Source organism: Dreissena polymorpha, chromosome 16 (genome assembly GCF_020536995.1).
Source record: "Dreissena polymorpha isolate Duluth1 chromosome 16, UMN_Dpol_1.0, whole genome shotgun sequence".
Lineage (NCBI taxonomy): Eukaryota > Metazoa > Mollusca > Bivalvia > Myida > Dreissenidae > Dreissena > Dreissena polymorpha.
Window position 1 is genome coordinate 40,075,416 of NC_068370.1, and position 21,462 is coordinate 40,096,877.

Genomic DNA, 21,462 nt, shown 5'->3' on the forward strand with positions numbered 1-21,462 from the left:
ATGCTGTGTAGTCATTCTTTACCTTAATGGTGACGTCACTATGGGTTAAACATTGGTTTCAGTTAAGTCGTTGACTAATATTCAAACTTTTGTTTTATGTAATGTTAATGTATTTTCGTTGTAAATGCAGTTTGATTATATAACATAATATATCCAGACGTTATCAAACGTTATGTGTTGAATTTACGCCGAGTTGTGAAATTTTGACAGTCTTTTTGACGTCGTTTTCATGTTACAAAGTGGAGTCGGACTTTTTGACGTTCATCAAAAGAACTTGCAAGTTTTTTTGCAATAAATGACCAAAAATAACAGATTGATTATAAGTTATATAATACCATTCATGCTTAATATACAACGCACATTTTAATAATTATTTACCTTTCTGACATTTCCCTTATGATCTCTTTGATCAGATGTTCCCCATACTCGAAGAGGCTTTCAATGCTTCGATGTCGGATCAGCACGCTTGACACGGCAACATTTCTGGATGACAAAAGAAAAACCTCATCTTCGATTTCCTTCACAATTACACCATCAGATTGAGCTGGATCGGCTGGCGATGCTGGGGTTAATGGTGATGCTGGTGGTACCGCGGGAGGATACATAAGGCGTGTCATCCTTCAGGATACGGAAGTCAATGTAGTGATCCAGCATGTGCTGTATCACAACATTCACCTCGTTATCATCCCAAAATCCAAATCCTGGCAAGCCATATACCTCCAGCGACACCGCATCCATTCCATCGGGCAACCAGCCGCTCACCAACGCATCTAACTGCGCAAAGTCTGCTGGTGCAACAAGAACAATAGTTGTGGGCGCATCCATCCTGCTTGCTTTCCAAAGTAGAAATGAAGAAAAGAACGATGTTATGCTATATATAGAGAATTGAATCAGCCAATGAAATAGTCGGGTTAGTGAGTACTAGCTTGCATATTAAATGCTGTGTAGTCATTCTTTACCTTAATGGTGACGTCACTATGGGTTAAACATTGGTTTCAGTTAAGTCGTTGAATAATATTCAAACTATTGTTTTATGTAATGTTAATGTATTTCCGTTGTAAATGCAGTTTGATTATATAACATAATATATCCAGACGTTATCAAACGTTATGTGTTGAATTTACGCCGAGTTGTGAAATTTTGACAGTCTTTTTGACGTCGTTTTCATGTTACAAAGTGGAGTCGGACTTTTTGACGTTCATCAAAAGAACTTGCAAGTTTTTTTGCAATAAATGACCAAAAATAACAGATTGATTTTAAGTTATATAATACAATTCATGCTTAATATACAACGCACATTTTAATAATTATTTACCTTTCTGACATTTCCCTTATGATCTCTTTGATCAGATGTTCCCCATTCTTGAAGAGGCTTTCAATGCTTCGATGTCGGATCAGCACGCTTGACACGGCAACATTTCTGGATGACAAAAGAAAAACCTCATCTTCGATTTCCTGCACAATTACACCATCAGACTGAGCTGGCTCGGCTGGCGATGCTGGGGTTAATGGTGATGCCGGTGGTACCGCGGGAGGATACATAAGGCGTGTCATCCTTCAGGATACGGAAGTCAATGTAGTGATCCAGCATGTGCTGTATCACAACATTCACCTCGTTATCATCCCAAAATACAAACCCCCGCAAGCCATATACCTCCAGCGACACCGCATCCATTCCATCGGGCAACCAGCCGCTCACCAACGCATCTAACTGCGCAAAGTCTGCTGGTGCAACAAGAACAATAGTTGTGGGCATCCATCCTGCTTGCTTTCCAAAGTAGAAATGAAGAATAGAACGATGTTATGCTATATATATATATAATGGAATCAGCCAATGAAATAGTCGGGTTAGTGAGTACTAGCTTGCATATTAAATGCTGTGTAGTCATTCTTTACCTTGATGGTGACGTCACTATGGGTTAAACATTGGTTTCAGTTAAGTCGTTGAATAATATTCAAACTTTTGTTTTATGTAATGTTAATGTATTTTCGTTGTAAATGCAGTTTGATTATATAACATAATATATCCAGACGATATCAAACGTTATGTGTTGAATTTACGCCGAGTTGTGAAATTTTGACAGTCTTTTTGACGTCGTTTTCATGTTACAAAGTGGAGTCGGACTTTTTGACGTTCATCAAAAGAACTTGCAAGTTTTTTTGCAATAAATGACCAAAAATAACAGATTGATTATAAGTTATATAATACCATTCATGCTTAATATACAACGCACATTTTAATAATTATTTACCTTTCTGACATTTCCCTTATGATCTCTTTGATCAGATGTTCCCCATTCTCGAAGAGGCTTTCAATGCTTCGATGTCGGATCAGCACGCTTGACACGGCAACATTTCTGGATGACAAAAGAAAAACCTCATCTTCGATTTCCTTCACAATTACACCATCAGATTGAGCTGGATCGGCTGGCGATGCTGGGGTTAATGGTGATGCTGGTGGTACCGCGGGAGGATACATAAGGCGTGTCATCCTTCAGGATACGGAAGTCAATGTAGTGATCCAGCATGTGCTGTATCACAACATTCACCTCGTTATCATCCCAAAATCCAAATCCTGGCAAGCCATATACCTCCAGCGACACCGCATCCATTCCATCGGGCAACCAGCCGCTCACCAACGCATCTAATTGCGCAAAGTCTGCTGGTGCAACAAAAACAATAGTTGTGGGCGCATCCATCCTGCTTGCTTTCCAAAGTAGAAATGAAGAAAAGAACGATGTTATGCTATATATAGAGAATTGAATCAGCCAATGAAATAGTCGGGTTAGTGAGTACTAGCTTACATATTAAATGCTGTGTAGTCATTCTTTACCTTGATGGTGACGTCACTATGGGTTAAACATTGGTTTCAGTTAAGTCGTTGAATAATATTCAAACTATTGTTTTATGTAATGTTAATGTATTTCCGTTGTAAATGCAGTTTGATTATATAACATAATATATCCAGACGTTATCAAACGTTATGTGTTGAATTTACGCCGAGTTGTGAAATTTTGACAGTCTTTTTGATGTCGTTTTCATGTTACAAAGTGGAGTCGGACTTTTTGACGTTCATCAAAAGAACTTGCAAGTTTTTTTGCAATAAATGACCAAAAATAACAGATTGATTTTAAGTTATATAATACAATTCATGCTTAATATACAACGCACATTTTAATAATTATTTACCTTTCTGACATTTCCCTTATGATCTCTTTGATCAGATGTTCCCCATTCTCGAAGAGGCTTTCAATGCTTCGATGTCGGATCAGCACGCTTGACACGGCAACATTTCTGGATGACAAAAGAAAAACCTCATCTTCGATTTCCTTCACAATTACACCATCAGATTGAGCTGGCGATGCTGGGGTAATGGTGATGCTGGTGGTACCGCGGGAGGATATATATAAGGCGTGTCATCCTTCAGGATACGGAAGTCAATGTAGTGATCCAGCATGTGCTGTATCACAACATTCACCTCGTTATCATCCCAAAATCCAAATCCCGGCAAGCCATATACCTCCAGCGACACCGCATCCATTCCATCGGGCAACCAGCCGCTCACCAACGCATCTAACTGCGCAAAGTCTGCTGGTGCAACAAGAACAATAGTTGTGGGCGCATCCATCCTGCTTGCTTTCCAAAGTAGAAATGAAGAATAGAACGATGTTATGCTATATATAGAGAAATTGAATCAGCCAATGAAATAGTCGGGTTAGTGAGTACTAGCTTGCATATTAAATGCTGTGTAGTCATTTTTTACCTTGATGGTGACGTCACTATGGGTTAAACATTGGTTTCAGTTAAGTCGTTGAATAATATTCAAACTATTGTTTTATGTAATGTTAATGTATTTTCGTTGTAAATGCAGTTTGATTATATAAAATAATATATCCAGACGTTATCAAACGTTATGTGTTGAATTTACGCCGAGTTGTGAAATTTTGACGTCTTTTTGACGTCGTTTTCATGTTACAAAGTTGAGTCGGACTTTTTGACGTTCATCAAAAGAACTTGCAAGTTTTTTGTGCAATAAATGACCAAAAATAACAGAATGATTATAATTTATATAATACAATTCATGCTTAATATACAACGCACATTTTAATAATTATTTACCTTTCTGAAATTTCCCTTATGATCTCTTTGATCAGATGTTCCCCATTCTTGAAGAGGCTTTCAATGCTTCGATGTCGGATCAGCACGCTTGAAACGGCAACATTTCTGGATGACAAAAGAAAAACCTCATCTTCGATTTCCTGCACAATTACACCATCAGACTGAGCTGGCTCGGCTGGCGATGCTGGGGTTAATGGTGATGCCGGTGGTACCGCGGGAGGATACATAAGGCGTGTCATCCTTCAGGATACGGAAGTCAATGTAGTGATCCAGCATGTGCTGTATCACAACATTCACCTCGTTATCATCCCAAAATACAAACCCCCGCAAGCCATATACCTCCAGCGACACCGCATCCATTCCATCGGGCAACCAGCCGCTCACCAACGCATCTAACTGCGCAAAGTCTGCTGGTGCAACAAGAACAATAGTTGTGGGCATCCATCCTGCTTGCTTTCCAAAGTAGAAATGAAGAATAGAACGATGTTATGCTATATATATAGAATGGAATCAGCCAATGAAATAGTCGGGTTAGTGAGTACTAGCTTGCATATTAAATGCTGTGTAGTCATTCTTTACCTTAATGGTGACGTCACTATGGGTTAAACATTGGTTTCAGTTAAGTCGTTGAATAATATTCAAACTATTGTTTTATGTAATGTTAATGTATTTTCGTTGTAAATGCAGTTTGATTATATAACATAATATATCCAGACGTTATCAAACGTTATGTGTTGAATTTACGCCGAGTTGTGAAATTTTGACGTCGTTTTCATGTTACAAAGTGGAGTCGGACTTTTTGAGGTTCATCAAAAGAACTTGCAAGTTTTTGTGCAATAAATGACCAAAAATAACAGAATGATTATAATTTATATAATACAATTCATGCTTAATATACAACGCACATTTTAAAAATTATATACCTTTCTGACATTTCCCTTATGATCTCTTTGATCAGATGTTCCTCATTCTCGAAGAGGCTTTCAATGCTTCGATGTCGGATCAGCACGCTTGACACGGCAACATTTCTGGATGACAAAAGAAAAACCTCATCTTCGATTTCCTTCACAATTACACCATCAGACTGAGCTGGCTCGGCTGGCGATGCTGGGGTTAATGGTGATGCCGGTGGTACCGCGGGAGGATACATAAGGCGTGTCATCCTTCAGGATACGGAAGTCAATGTAGTGATCCAGCATGTGCTGTATCACAACATTCACCTCGTTATCATTCCAAAATCCAAACCCCCGCAAGTCATATACCTCCAGCGACACCGCATCCATTCCATCGGGCAACCAGCCGCTCACCAACGCATCTAACTGCGCAAAGTCTGCTGGTGCAACAAGAACAATAGTTGTGGGCGCATCCATCCTGCTTGCTTTCCAAAGTAGAAATGAAGAATAGAACGATGTTATGCTATATATAGAGAATGGAATCAGCAAATGAAATAGTCGGGTTAGTGAGTACTAGCTTACATATTAAATGCTGTGTAGTCATTCTTTACCTTGATGGTGACGTCACTATGGGTTAAACATTGGTTTCAGTTAAGTCGTTGAATAATATTCAAACTTTTGTTTTATGTAATGTTAATGTATTTTCATTGTAAATGCAGTTTGATTATATAACATAATATATCCAGACGTTATTAAACGTTATGTGTTGAATTTACGCCGAGTTGTGAAATTTTGACGTCGTTTTCATGTTACAAAGTGGAGTCGGACTTTTAGACGTTCATCAAAAGAAGTTGCAAGTTTTTTGTGCAATAAATGACCAAAAATAACAGAATTATTATAATTTAGATAAAACAATTCATGCTTAATATACAACGCACATTTTAATAATTATTTACCTTTCTGACATTTCCCTTATTATCTCTTTGATCAGATGTTCCCCATTCTCAAAGAGGCTTTCAATGCTTCGATGTCGGATCAGCACGCTTGACACGGCAACATTTCTGGATGACAAAAGAAAAACCTCATCTTCGATTTCCTTCACAATTACACCATCAGACTGAGCTGGCTCGGCTGGCGATGCTGGGGTTAATGGTGATGCCGGTGGTACCGCGGGGGGATACATTGCCACATAGGGCGTGTCATCCTTCAGGATACGGAAGTCAATGTAGTGATCCAGCATGTGCTGTATAACAACATTCACCTCGTTATCATCCCAAAATCCAAACCCCGGCAAGCCATATACCTCCAGCGACACCGCATCCAATCAGACAACCAGCCGCTCACCAACGCATCTAACTGCGCAAAGTCTACTGGTGCAACAAGAACAATAGTTTTGGGCGCATCCATCCTGCTTCCTTTCCAAAGTAGAAATGAAGAATAGAACGATGTTATGCTATATATAGAGAATTCAAATGCATATTAAATGCTGTGTAGTCATTCTTTACATTAATGATGACGTCACTATGGGTTAAACATTGGTTTCAGTTAAGTAAAGTCTACCTTTTGGCCATCTAAAGACATTACTACGTCAGCGAACCAGTAGTGGGAGCTATGCGTTTTGCTTGTTTTCATTTTTTTTTAATCTTCTTGTTCTAGTTCTTGTTAATTTTGTTAATTTGATTAGCTCTGTGATTAGTTGAGCTTTTGATTCCTTGTAATTTGGACTGGTTACCAACCGGTCCTAGCCCCTTGCGTGTCTACCGACCTCATCGTGGTGCAAGGGTGAACATCTATTGATAGTAATATCTTTAAATGGCCAACAGGTAGACTCCACTTAACTGAAACCAATGTTTTCGCTTATTTCTCTTGGAACACACACATACAATGAATGACAGACAGACAGACAGGCCAAAACCAATATGCCCTAGATCTTTCTATTTGCACAATGATCAGCATACCAAATATGCTTTTCTTTACCACTGCCTGCATTACATATATGAAGAAAAGTGGTGGCCCCAAGATGGATCCCTGGTGAACACCAATAGTGTTAGTTTTGAAATAACTTTTGCATTTTTGAAGATAGCAACTTGATATTTGGCATGCATGTGTATCTCGTGGAGCTGCACATTTTGAGTTGTTAAATGTCAAGGTCAAGGTCATCCTCCAAGGTCAAAGGTGAAATATATAGGACAAATCGCTCATTTAATATACACTTTTGCATTATTGAAGAAAGCAACTCGGTATTTGGCATGCAAGTGTATCTCATGGAGCTGCACATCGTGAGTGGTTAATGGTCAAGGTCATCGTTCAAGGTCAAGGTCATCCTTCAAAGTCGAGATCCAACATATGGATAACTTAGTTTGTTCGCACGTTTGTGTTGGTAAAGTGTTTTCGCTTAGCTAAAGGCAATATACAACAACAAGTGACTGTCTGCTATATTATTACAATTATTAATTATCTAAATTTTCGCACGTATGTGTTTTAAAAGTGTTTTGGCTTAGCTCAAGTCCATTTTTTGATTCCAAAGTGTTTTGCTTAGCTCAAGGCACGTTTGTGTTTGAAAAGTGTTTTCGCTTAGCTCAAGGCAATATACAACAACAAGTGACTGTCTGTTATATTATTACAAACTATGTAATAATATTTTATTTTCAGACAAAAATCCTGGGTAGTAAATATAACCAGTACTTATCAATGATCATGTATAAAAAGGAAACAAAAAATCAAGCATTTTCCTGGGTTGAATCAGTACCTACAATGTATACTAATACATATTCATTTAAACAAAGATATAAAATCATATATAACAAACCTTAACAAATAATCAAGTATTTTCCTGGGTAGAACCAGTACTTACAATGCATACTAATATATATTCATTAAAATAAAGACATAAAAACATTTACAAATAATCAAGTATTTTCCTGGGTTGAACCAGTACTTACAATGTATACTAATACATATTCATTTAAATAAAGACATAAAAGCATATAAAAACATTAACAAATAATCAAGTATTTTCCTGGGTTGAACCAGTACTTACAATGTATACTAATACATATTCATTTAAATAAAGACATAGAAGCATATAAAAACATTTACAAATAATCAAGTATTTTCCTGGGTTGAACCAGTACTTACAATGTATACAAATACATATTCATTTAAATAAAGACATAAAAGCATATAAAAACATTTACAGATAATCAAATATTTTCCTGGGTTGAACCAGTACTTACAATGTATACTAATACATATTCATTTAAACAAAGACATAAAAGCATATAAAAAAACATATAAGAAATATCAGCCGGACTATGGCTCTACATAGGGCCTGCCGCCAGGCGAGCTGCACGAGCCTTGGCCAGGTTTCGGATCTTTGCTCGAACCTGCTCAAAGCCCAAACGGCCCATGGTCGCCCGGTTGTAGTTTCGTCTCACGACTTCGATGCCTATACTCTTGCCTGACAAGGACGTCGAGACAATGTCCTCTGCGAATACCATGTTTATGGCAAGTTCGTCCGCCTCCGTAATCATATTTCTCATTCGCCTCTCAGGCCTGGGTGATGGCAAAGCCACCAGAGGGACCACCCGAGCCACCACAGGGACCGGCGGAGCCACCAGAGGGACATCCTCGTCGGAGGAGGCGGAGGTGACGGCCTCAAACGGGACGTATTCCGAGTCCGAACTGGACGACCTCGACAGGGAGCTGGACGACGTAGACGCTCTGGACGACATTGACGAACTCGACGACCTGGGCGCTCGGGACGATCTCGACGACCTAGACGGCCTGGACAGGTCGGACGACCTGGACAGGTCGAACGCCCTGGATGACGGCCTAGACGAACCTGACAACCTTAACCTGACAGACGTGGGTGCCGGTGAAATGGCGGCCTGCATGGCGGGCGTCTCCTCCATGATGGCCGGCGTCTCAACCCCGTCGTCCTCTGGCTCGCTCCACTGTTGAAAAAGAATAAAACACGTGTATATTCGATATCATTAAAAAAAATGTATCTATATATGAATATTCACCTTTATATATATTTGTTATAAAAATCTATATGCCGTCATGTGTCTGAGCAACACTTCTTTGTCAATATTGAAACTATTTAAGAAGTATAATACAAGTAATTAAAACAGGCAATTCACTTACGATATACACTCCCTGTGTATTTGCTCTTATGCCTTTCTCGACCGCCCACTCTATCCACTGAATGGCCGTCATCGATGCCTCCGATGCATCCATCGTCCACAACTGTAATAAAAAAGTAAACACTTGTATAATGGATATCATATAAGCGCGTTGCAACGCTTTTGAATATTTAGATGTTTAAATTGTCAAAAGATGCATAAAATAACTATTTTAGAGAATGGTAAATGTTCAGTATTACTGTTTCTTCAAAAATATCATAACAACAACGCAACTTTGCGAATGTGAATTTTTTGTTTTGTTTATATTGTCCAAACTGTGAAAAGGTCCCTTTAAAGTGCGTAGTGTTTAGAAATTATGACGACATCAGATCTCACACCGACCGCGGGATTGTATTACGTCATACCTGAATAATTTTTACGCCAACTCACATGTGTATGTCTCCTAAAGTGGATTTTTCGAATACCATTCGTGTTATCATTCTTAGCGTAAGTTTATCTATATTGTTGAAGTTTCTTATATATTGTTATTTGAGTATACTAGCGACTGACTGACAAAGCCAACATCAGTAAATTTCAAATACGAATTCAACACTGATTTCACTTATAGAAAATAAACAAGAGACTGGTTAGCAGGTCAAAGTCTGGGTTGCTCCGATAAATAACATTCGAAATTCAGCGAAATAGCTTTATATAAACAATAAATGGCTAGTTTCTGTGTTTGATATATCGGCACGTTACGTTCACAATATATAAGATACTGGCGTCTGTTTGAGTCCGTGTCCCGGGATTCGGACCGGCTGTGGATGGCTTACTTTGTATGTGAGGTATTTTACGGTTCTCGGACTCTCCTTCCGATTATTTTTGGGAAGTCAGTCTAGCAGCGCGTTTAGCGGCTATCTTCCTGGTGCGTGTTTTTGCCCTCGTCCTTGCCTCAATGAAGGCAAACGTCTGGCGTATTTCTTCCTCAAGGAGCTGATGTATATAATAGAAATCAATAGTATCACTTACTTGTTCTAAACTAAATGACAGGGACTGCTACACAAGGTTTTATGACATAAATGAGATAAATGCTGACAGGGATTTAAATTAATGCAAAATTGGAACTACAAAACTATGCGATGTACTTAGTGGTCTTGGATGGGTGCTCGGCTGGATGGTTTAATATTTGTCTTATGTGTTTAATATACGAACTGTTTTCAAACTGAATATGTCTTTATAAATGATCATTCCATCTGCACCACGATGATGATATGATACTGATAAAAGTATCATCACCATATTCTTAACCGTCATTAGCCTATTCACCGATACCATTATTATGCTTCGATATCACTAGCATTGCAAACATTAGTAGCACATTTAGTTGCTCACCCGATTGTCTTTCAATGTGGGCGAAAGCGTCTTCTTCTTAAACTCCACGCGCACTTCAAACGCGCAGTTGTCTTTGCTCATCCTTATGTTGCCTTTTGGGGCGGTAGGAGGTTTTGAAAGGTTCCCTCTCCTTGTTCCTGGGTATCAGATAAAAAACAATCAAAATATATTAGGTCAAATGTTTATAATTCTGTTTCTATAAAGTATGAACAATTAAAGAGTATGTGTTTCACTGTTGACTTGTGTTCATGCATGATATATATAATGAGGCTGTCCCCCTTTTAGTATGCCATATTCCATGCCAATTTAAGCCTTATATTAGTAATGACATGTATTATTGAATTTAAAGTGCGCTGTCAAATACAAAGAAAAGGATTTAAATTTAAATTGATAATATTAGATTTACATTACAAACATGTAAGCATGTGTGTACCCGTTATTTTCGTGCATGGGTCTCTTGAGTAGACCAGTATCGGCCCCTCCACCTTGCACACCTACCAGTCTTGTTTTGGGCACTAAGGACAAGAGCTGGACAAAGTGAACAACTATACATCATTCTGAAAAAGGTTGTTTTTGCAAAATTAAAATAATAATATGAACCACGGACAAATGCTTGATCTGCATCATATTTATATTTGCAATTTGTAATGTTTACATATGACTAACTTCTCCTCCAAAACTGTCAACTGCAGTTTTTTGGGAAAAGCTGCCTTCCCAGAGCTCTCCACAAAACCCCGTCTCTTCCCATCCTGCATAATGGTCCGGCTCTAAGATGAATAAAATATCACTTGAAATAATGAATGAGTAAAAGGTATCCCTCCTCTGAATGGTAACAGTATAGTAACATGCCATTTCCTTTCAATAAACAATATCGATTGTCAGCTAAAAACGTCCTTTAAAAACGTGGACTCAAAATGTGTACCTTGATCAGTATGTATTTCCAACGGGGTGCCGAACCTACAAATGAATTGGTCAAGAAAAACATTTCCTACCCTTTCCGCTTCTTGGCTTTGCAATGGAAAATTTTCGGTCCATTTTGTGAACTCATCAACCAGCACTAGAACATGCCGATTGCCAATTTCAGTCGTTGGCAATGGACCAAGTATATCCATTGACACACGTTCCATTGGCCCACCCGTGGTTTGATTTCCCAATGGTGCCCTATTTGTGGTCCGACTTGGCTTTCTAGAAGCACAAACATCACAGGTTTGACAGTATTGCTCAACATCAATATAAAGAAGTGAAACTCCAGCTGCTGGAGCAGTATTGAATTCTCATTATAAACAATTAGTTGGTCCTTTATTTTAGGCAAGTGACCGACAGCCCAAACAGTACAAAACAGCACAATACAAACCAACATAACACAAAATATAAATAAAGCTGGGGTCACCGCCTTGGAACGGTCAATGCAAAGCATTGGGGGTTGAAACCGGTTATAGAGCGTTCAACCTCACACTTGGCCAAGCAATATTCATAAAAAATTAAAGTGTAAATAACATTTAACGTCATAGCATTGTAACTCAAATAAAACACTAATAAAAGAGAATTGAAACGCATTCAATTTAATTACAATTTAATTACTCAATGGTATTGAAGATACCAGAGCAACAGAGTTACAACTTTTTGACGAACGATCAAATGAAACAACAAACAAGCCGCATCCCAGGCCAGTTAAAGTGTTATTGTACTTTTGCAAGAGTGCTTTTGAACCCAACATGAGCAGATGTTGGTATGTCATGGCAAAGACACAGAAGATCTGTCCGTAGTGACACTGGTACAACAAGTTGAATCTTGACATCGGCGTCGTTTGTAAAATTTCTGCAGAGAAGTTCTCCTTGAAGTTCAAGACTTTCCCATTGTATCCACAAAGATGTTAATTTCGGCGATTCACCCAGGATATCTTTCCATTCGGGTATTGTGTTTGAGTTTTGTTTAGCACGTAAGATGGGGCCAATGTTGTCATCTTTTAGTTGTTCCGCTTGGACCGTCGCTGACTCCCAGTTTTGAAGCAAAAACGGAGTTTGGTCCACTGATTTGGATTTAACTGTCACCGCCCTTACTGACTGACTTGAATGTTCCAAGTTACACTGTTCCAGGTCGCTTATTTCACCGATCTCTTCGGGACTCGCTAAATAACGGACACATACTTTACACGGCTTTCTGGACAACGCATCGGCATTGGAGTGGCTCTTTCCCTTTCGGTGCACAATCTCAAGGTCGTAAGAACATAGTTCCTGTAGCCATCTGGCCATTTGTCCGGTCGGCAATTTTAGGTTTTTCATCAAGCTGACTGCAGAATTATCAGTACGGAGAAGTACACGTTGACCGTATAGGTATGTGTGAAACTTCTTCAAGGCAACGACAACAGCAAGAAGCTCTTTCCGCGTAACACAATATGCCCTTTCATGCACATTGAGTGTCTTGCTCATGTATGCAATGACACGCTTTTTGCCTTCGTCATCCATTTGGGAAAGTACAGCACCCGTGGCAAATTCACTTGCGTCCGTGTCTAGTATGAACTGCTTCCCTAGTTGTGTGTAACTCAGTATTGGACTTGAAACGAGCTTCTGTTGCAAAGCCGTGAATGCTGTTTGACAATCGCTATCCCAAAGGAATTTTGCTTTCTTTTCGCATAACGTGTGCAGTGGCTTGCTATATGTGCAAAATCTTGGACAAATCGTCTGTAGTATGAACAAAGTCCTAAAAAGCTTCGTAGCTGTTTCTTGGTTTGAGGAACGGACCATTCGCTAACGGCTAATGTTTTTGCAGGATCTGTCGAAACACCCTCTTCAGAAACTATATGTCCAATGTACGAAACTTGCTTTTGAAAGAGAACACACTTCGATGCTTTCAGTTTTAGCTTTGCAGCTTTTAATCGCCCCAGCACGTGCTCAAGTCTATCAATCCCTTGTTCAAATGACATGGCCGGCACAATAATGTCGTCCATGTAAACGAGGCATTCTTCCCACTGAAGCCCTATCATAACGTTTTCCATAAGACGTTCAAAGGTAGACGGGGCATTTGCAAGGCCGAAGGGCATGACCGTGAAGTGATAAAGTCCAGAGCCTGTCGCGAAAGCAGTTTTCTCCTTGTCAGCCGGGTCAAGCGCAACTTGCCAAAATCCTGAATTAAGATCCATACAAGAGTACCATTTAGAGTTAGCCAGAGCGTCTAGACATTCATCGACTTTTATTGTGCAATCGTTCAACCGTCGATAATCCACACAAAATCGTGTTGAACCATCCTTCTTGCTTATCAGGACAACAGGCGATGCCCAACTACTTTCTGATGGTTCAATTACACCTTTGGCCAACATGCGTTCTATCTCGTCCTTTTCTACTGGTCGCTTTCCTAGTGGTTGTCTCCGCGGTGCCTGGCGAGTGGGTGCAGCCGTTCCTGTATTGATTCGGTGTTGGACTAGGTCAGTGTGTCCAAGGTCGTCAGTTGACTTTGCAAACACGCTTTCATACTTAAGAAGTACATCTGCTAATTGGTCTATTTGATGCTTTTCTAAATCGGTACTGCTTCGATCAAGTAAGTCTTGTAGATGGTCTGGTAATCGTCTAGACTCCCTTGCATTAATTCGACTACAGCTGAAGGTTTTACTGATTGATGCTTCTGTTTCGTCATAAGCGTCTGTTTCGTAATATGACTCACATCTGGCGACTGCAACATTTTCAAATATGGATACAGGCTCTTCTCCAGTATTGGCTATGTGGATAGTAAATATGTCACTGGTGGTTGTAATGATACCTTCTATCACTAATAAGTTCGGTTCACTCAGGTCAGTGTTCCTAGTTACAAGGGCCAGACAGGATAAGCTATTTGGATTTTCTATTTTAAAATTTACGCTTGCTTTTGAAGAACCAGGAATGTGTTTCCTCTCAGTCGTCAGAACGCGACAAGATACATTTGCCTCCCCTCCTATCCAACACTTTATTTGGAATGATTTAGTATTGATCAATGAGTTTTTGTAATCTATAGCAGTTGCGTGACTCAACAAGAAGTCTTGTCTAAGTATGTCATCTGATACAATGTCACACATCAGTATTTGTTGGTGAATTTGGTCTTTCCCAAAGATTATAGGGACGTTCATTTTGCCATACAGCTTAATTGGTTAACCATCTGCACCTTTCAGTTTGTTTTGTGTCTCAATTAATTTTGGCTTCTGTAGGTGGTCAATCTGATCATATGCTCGTTTCGACATCAGCGATGCTGTGGAACCGTTGTCTACAAGGAACGTGAAGGTCTCATTTAGTATTTTACATTTCGTATTCATGCCATTATCCCACAGGTCCATGATCTCTTGATTATGAAAAGTGCCATTTCGTTCGTCTACAATATGATTTAGATCTAGAATGTGATTTGGCCCTGGATGTACCACTGTCTCTAGGCCACTCAAGTCAGCGGTTTTAAGTTTTCCGACATCTGTTTAACTTGCTTGAATTGGGGGCAATCCCGAATGTAGTGATGTTTTGACTTATAGTGGTGGCAGCCGCTGTATGCCTGCGGGTCACGAATCTTCCTGTACTTTGAGCTACTTTCAAAGCGGTTACTACTGTTTGACTGTCGTTCCAGTGTGTCGAGCCTTGTCATGATTTTCTGCATGTTTTCTTGCATGCTGTTTACTTCTCCATTTGAAACACTTATACTATCCGATTTGGTTATAACCCTAATGTTGGTTTGACGTTTCCTATCTCCGCCCTCCATTATGGATTCGTATTGTTCAACTGCTTCAATGGCTTCAAAAATGCTTGAGCATCGTCTGTCCATGCACCTGCATTTCATTTCCGGGGTAAGCGATTTGTAAAACTGGTTTAAAGCTACACTCTCTTGACCAGATGTACCTATGTTTGGGTATGCACGTTGAGCAATGGGTCTCAGGTCATCTCGAAAGGAAGCTATTGTCTCGCCTGCCTGTCTTTTCCGACTTTCAAATTTGGCTAAATATCGTGGTTGTTGTTTTGAACTACCAAATCGCTCATCAAGTCTTCTTACAAGATTTCGGTACGATTGTTTATCCCATCATCAGACGTGCATTGTCGAAATAAACCACTGTGGAATAAATTTTCCTCTATTTCAGCAGTGCTGAAATATAGCTGTCACGCGCGGCGAAGAATGTTCATATTACTCGGAATCAACTATAAAGTAATCATTTTTAGTAAAATCGAATCAGATTCAACAAAACAAACAATTTGATACCAAGATGTAATATATTTTTAACACATAATGCAACTCAAAAAGCAAATAAACATTATTTACAAATATTAAGTGCGCGTACTCGTGACGTCATTATAAACACGTCATACGACACAATGCATGTTGTTTCACGCTAAAGATGCAGTGTCATTTTTTCATTATTTCTTAAAAATTGGGGACGTAGAGGTATGATAAACAGAAAAACAGGTTAGTTACTGATCTTTTTGTAATGTATGAGGCTCGACACGATTTAAATAATGAAACAATGTTTGCTTAAAATGTCTTTGGGATTTTCCGTCTAGTTCGATTTTCCTATTCTATTTTTAAAGAAATAATTTACGACTAAGAAAATTGATGGGATAAATCGAATACTAGGTCGGTGCCGAATAAAGCAAAGTTTATCTTGCTCGGCACGAAAATCTGAACCACTCGCCAAGGCTTGTGGTTCAGATTTTCTAAGCCTCGCAAAATAAACTTTGCTTTATTCGGCACCGACCTAGTATTCTCTATTTGTCTTCTTGTGGTAGACCAATGTAGAAGGTCCTTGCCGACCCTTTAAGGCACGATGACAGTACAAGTAGCTGTGTCTTCTCTGGCCAGCACAGTTTAAAAAATGAGAGTAGTATTGTTCCCAGTCCTCTTGACCGTCGAATAGGTCCGGTTTTACCGATGGTGTCTCCTTCTGGCGACCAAAGTTTGGTACTGGGCTGGAAAATGGGTATCATCCATCTCTCCTGTTATGGTGGTCTTCTTGCGATGCGTCTTCATAATCACTATCGCTGTCTTGCTCCACCCTGATGCATTTCCCTGGTCTCACCCTTTGTCAGTGGAAACCTCTAGAGCTTGTTTGTGTCAGTTAACATATATCGGTTACGGTTGTTTACTTCCGTTTCAGACAGTTAGTTTATAAACGAATACTAAGCATTTCGTCATCGTCGTGAACATTTGCCGGGTTTTTTCCGAATTTGAGCCGGTCCAAATAACATTTGAGGCGGTCAAATCGGCCGCCGGCCGCCTCCTTATGAAAACGCTGCTACTATGTATGACAGTTTTTATCATCCTACAATTTCTTAGTATGTCGAAACCTTCACTTCCCTTTTATACAAAATACGAAACTGTAGAGTGACAAAACCTCCGTAGATGCAGTAACTTCCCTTCAAAACAATAATTGGGAGCTTATCAGTTTTTTTTTACATTTTGGAAAACATCAAATGAATTAGTTCAATGCAAATATGAACATAAACATTGAAAAGCACGTCGTCTCTGATGCTTTGTAGTTTAATGCTCATAATTGTATAAAACTGTATAGATTAAAGTGATATTATGGGCATTGTTCACTGTTGAATTGAGCTGAAAAGAATTAACAAGTCAAAAGAGTTAGTTAAAATGTGGTTACTGACCAACTATCTGCAACTCATCTTGCTACCAGTTGTTAATATAAATATATTTTATATTCGATATTCTTACGTGACCCACCCAGTCCTCTAAGCCGAAATGATTCGTAAAACAAAATTGTGTCTTTGTGTCGTATGAACGAATCTGCACTAAAACTACATTTAGGTTTACATCGTACATGCATGATCAGTTGTCAAACGAAAGCACTGTTGATTGGCGTTGCACTGGAGTGCGGCGACTAGTATGTAATGCATTTTTTTTCGCATATGGGAAGAGAAGTTATTTTACTGATCAATCTATATATTTTTGTTTTATGAATATCTTGCATAGTGGTGAATTTTTGTGTCTATTACATTTATTACAACATTTATTGCCAATAATGCAAAGCTTATTGTTTTCATTAATAACTGATCCACAACTGATCACAGCGGAAAGATCACAGGGATTACAAACCTAAGGTAATGGCGGACTTATCGTTGTGTGACATGTTGTTGCTTTGCAGCTATATGTTACACTGATTAACGCATGAACAAACAACTCAACAAATATGTAATAGTTTTGTGATTTTATTTTTCCTCAAAAATGATGCACGCAATTTGATTGTCAATATCTCGCTGTGCAAGAGCATATGCCACTTCAACATCGAGGTCGTCTATCTGACTCAAGACATCTTCTTCCAAAGGCGAGGATTGTTGGAAATTGGCGATTTCTTCGTCCATTGCACTAGAATGGTTTGTCGCTAAAATGAGAAATAAAAATTTATTGCAATTTAGTATGGACAACGTATTGAAAAACATATCATACAATTTTCAAACAAAGCATACCTTGCTCTTCTTGTTCATCGTGTAACTCGCCAAGGTTTCGTTTTGCTGATAAAAATGCGATAAAACAGGTCAATAGATTGTATTAAAATTCATCAAATATTTCCTTTTTTATGTCTTGTTAATATAGTGTTCCTAAGAAAAATCGTTAATTTACTAGTATGGTTCATACTTGTTCTACATACTTAAACTGTTGACATTTTTCCAAAAAAAAATAACCTTCCCTGCAATGTGAGTTTTCAGTCTATTTATAGTATGCAAATCTTGAACTTGGCATAGCAGGATTCCATCTGGGCTTTAAAAAGTTGTAGCCACTAACTTTCGCCAAATTCAAACAGTTGTTGCCACACTGGGGCTTCCTTGGGGTAACGAAGATCATGTTATTATAATACAAACACAAACTGGGCATTTTACAGAATGTTTAATACATTAATTTAATAACGGTATTATTAATATTAAATAACAGCACGTTTAACAAGTTTCGAATTACTTATATTTAACAATGTATTCAACATTATCAGTAATTTGGGCAATCAATCATGATATAATGCACCAATGTACCATAGAAGATTAAAAAAGTCTTACCCAATGCAAGCTTTGTGTTCATGTCATAAACTCTGCCATGGCATCGCTGTTGTGACATGTGGTTTTCATGTGATAAAAAATCATCAAAATAACAGTGTTCACACCGAAAATCCTGATTGTCGGTGGTAATTTTTATTCCTATGTAAATCCACACTTTTCGTTGGAACGTTTTTTGAAAATTTAACTTTAATGTTTCGTTTTGTATTCCGAATTATATTCACGCTTGAGACAGGTAAGTTTATGGTGGCCCTCTGTATCTGCCTCACACAGACTTTCATTACACATGTCAGTCACACTCTCTTTTATCTCGAAACATGTCCTGAAATTCAACTTCCTCAGCAAGAAGTTCTTGTCTATATTTCATACAACTTATATGGCATCTGCCCTGGAGTTTGATGATCTGCAAACAACGATGTGGCAAGGTTCTGTTGAAAAAATACAAAGTTGGGGTTAAATATTACACTACAAAGCAAGGTAACACGTTTCCTCAGTTTTGATGTTCAATAAACCGTTTACCTTCTCCGGAGATGCCCGTATCTGCATCCTCGCAGATTCCGTGGAAGGACGAGCTTTGGTAAAAAAAACCACAGCCACGGCCTTCGAGGACTGGCTCATCTCATGTAGAGGGGACCACCACCTGTCGCCGCTCTGTCAACTTTTCACATACAGATTACAGTCTTTGTGCTTTTCGACTACAGTACACAGTCCTTGAATCTCAGTGACTTCAGCATAATTCATTGTATATATTTGGGGAAAAAATATGAATGTGTGTGATATCATGAATCAGCAAGGCAATCAATAGGGCACTGTGTGGTGTTTCTGAAAAGCTGAATGCCAGTGCTCAGTTTTAACGGGATCCAGCCATTTTAGAAAAAAAAACAATAGGAAAATCTCAAAAGAGATCACACAAACATCGACATTGACAACCAAAGACAGTTCTCTTTGACAGGTACTAGTACCTCAACATTTAAACGCATCGCTTACAGTTTCAAACCAGTGGCAATAAAACCTTTACTTAACAGTTCATTATGATTTTGTGATTATGAATATTGACATTTATGAGATAACAGTTTTACATTTCTAATTTTTTATGCAGACAATATTTTAAAGCTTCTGTATTTAAAGTGGTGTACACTGATGAAATTATTTTATCTCATAAGAAGTTAAAAGTAACATTCCTATTAAATCTAAACCGTTCAAGCAATTGCATATTCGACAATTTATCAAAGCCATCTGAGCGTTCACGAAAATTTCTTCTAGGCATTATGCAATAAAATTGACAAAACACTATCACATAATATGTAAATGAAGATCTAATTCACACACAAAGGTCAAAATCGCACATTTTGATTAAATATTCCTTATTTGGTAAGGGTTCTTCCGTACTGAAATGGATTCTCAAAATGTCTTGATGTAATTGTTCTCAATTATCAGGCACAACCCTTCACTTATACCTTTTCTTTAAGTTGTACAACCATCCATAAACACAATTTATTTGGCGGGGGATATTAACGAATTTGCTTGTTAATTAATATATGGTTAACATTACGCATTAGTATTTGTCCACTACCGAAGAAACCGGAGGGGATTTATGGTTTGCGCTGTGTGTGTCACACTTTTCTGGATCCTGCGATAATTTTAACAGTTGTTCATATTTTTCACGAAACTTAAAACATGAATAGATGGCAATATGCGGATTATGCACGTCATTTTGTTTTGTTCCTACGTCAAGAATTCTGATTGCTATGGCAACAAATAGACTAGAAATATTGCTGAAAATGGTGGATACTGCGAATAAACAATTATAACGCGATACATGTATGTTAACAAAATATACATAACAAACAAGTTTTAACGCGAACGTCCATCGGAAACGGTTTGTTTACAAAAAACTACCTCGTTTTTCAGTTGACAGTTGTATGTCTGGATCGCTCTGACGCTTCTTGTCTAATCGGCCACTCTGATTGGTCGATCATTGGCGCTTGCAATGACGTGTAGAATGAGGTTAAATACGGGGTATAACTTTATTTGCATACGGCTGTGTTGAGTTAGTCGTTTGGTTGTTTATTTTATAACAAATGCAACGAAAATTCGTAACAAAACAAGTATGTTTTCACATAAAAAAGGAAAATATTAAGGTGATTATCAAATAGTTTTTTTTAATTTTGGCGAAAACATAATTTAAACATTCGAACAAATAAACAATTCAATGTAACTTAATTTCGGTTGACTTACTTCATGACATGGTTCTCCAAGTATTGTTTGAATACATCTCTATTTGAACAACCGGTCTCCGATATTACTGACATGGCTCCCGCTCTCGCTCCATCCATTAGCTCATCATTCATCCCTTTGCCTACATATCGTATTGTAAAATTTTAAAACCATATTAAATATGAGTTACTATGAAATTTTCATAAAATATCTTATTAAACATTACCAAAAACTCATTCATTACAAATGTTAGTCATTTGAAATAATTGCCTGCAGTGCCTCATATAATTAATTTAATGTATGGGCTCCACAAGGAAAATTTCAAGAAGTTTTGTTGGTAAACATAACATTGTGAAAACAAGAACTTTGAAACATTACGCTAAAGAAATTTTTTAGCAAAGTTTATTATGTACAGACTGGAGTAGTTTTATGAACGGCGATATTGCCTCTGTAGCATGGGATAATTTTAAATGTTTAATTTTGTCAGTATTAGACAATATTGCACCTGTTAAGGAGGTTAGAATTAAACAGCGGACAGAGCCGTGGATTACTTCTTACATTCTTAACTCTATCAACGAAAGAGATAAAGCTTTTCGTTTATTTAAACAGGACAAACCTGATGTGAATTATGATAATTTCAAAAACTTGAAATATAGTACTGCAAATATGATTCATGCTGCTAAGAAAAATTAGTTAACTGATATATTCACGGAGGCC

At 38.3% G+C, this 21,462-nt stretch overlaps 1 protein-coding gene across 2 annotated transcripts; it reads right to left on the reverse strand.

The window, feature by feature from the left end:
- Positions 1 to 7,497: 7,497 nt before the first annotated feature.
- LOC127862861 (uncharacterized protein DDB_G0284459-like) lies at positions 7,498 to 11,391 on the reverse strand. Of its 2 annotated transcripts, XM_052402117.1 has the most exons (6): positions 11,198 to 11,391; positions 10,965 to 11,046; positions 10,532 to 10,668; positions 9,973 to 10,132; positions 9,162 to 9,263; positions 7,498 to 8,968 (listed from the first exon to the last, which is right to left on the reverse strand). In XM_052402117.1, the coding sequence occupies exons 5-6, from the start codon at positions 9,252 to 9,254 to the stop codon at positions 8,333 to 8,335; spliced, it is 729 nt and encodes a 242-aa protein (XP_052258077.1). In that variant the 5' UTR covers positions 9,255 to 9,263; positions 9,973 to 10,132; positions 10,532 to 10,668; positions 10,965 to 11,046; positions 11,198 to 11,391; the 3' UTR covers positions 7,498 to 8,332. The 2 variants fall into 2 exon arrangements, with proteins under 2 accessions (XP_052258077.1, XP_052258078.1); XM_052402118.1 differs by lacking the exon at positions 11,198 to 11,391 and having other exon boundaries at positions 10,965 to 11,180.
- Positions 11,392 to 21,462: the final 10,071 nt, after the last annotated feature.

Bases quoted from the DNA above. Each gene is read 5' to 3' on its own strand.
- LOC127862861 (XM_052402117.1), bottom strand. From the start codon at position 9,254: ATGGATGCATCGGAGGCATCGATGACGGCCATTCAGTGGATAGAGTGG. The intron at 8,969-9,161 runs GTAAGTGAATTG...CTTTTTCAACAG, and splicing joins ATACACAGGGAGTGTATATC to TGGAGCGAGCCAGAGGACGA.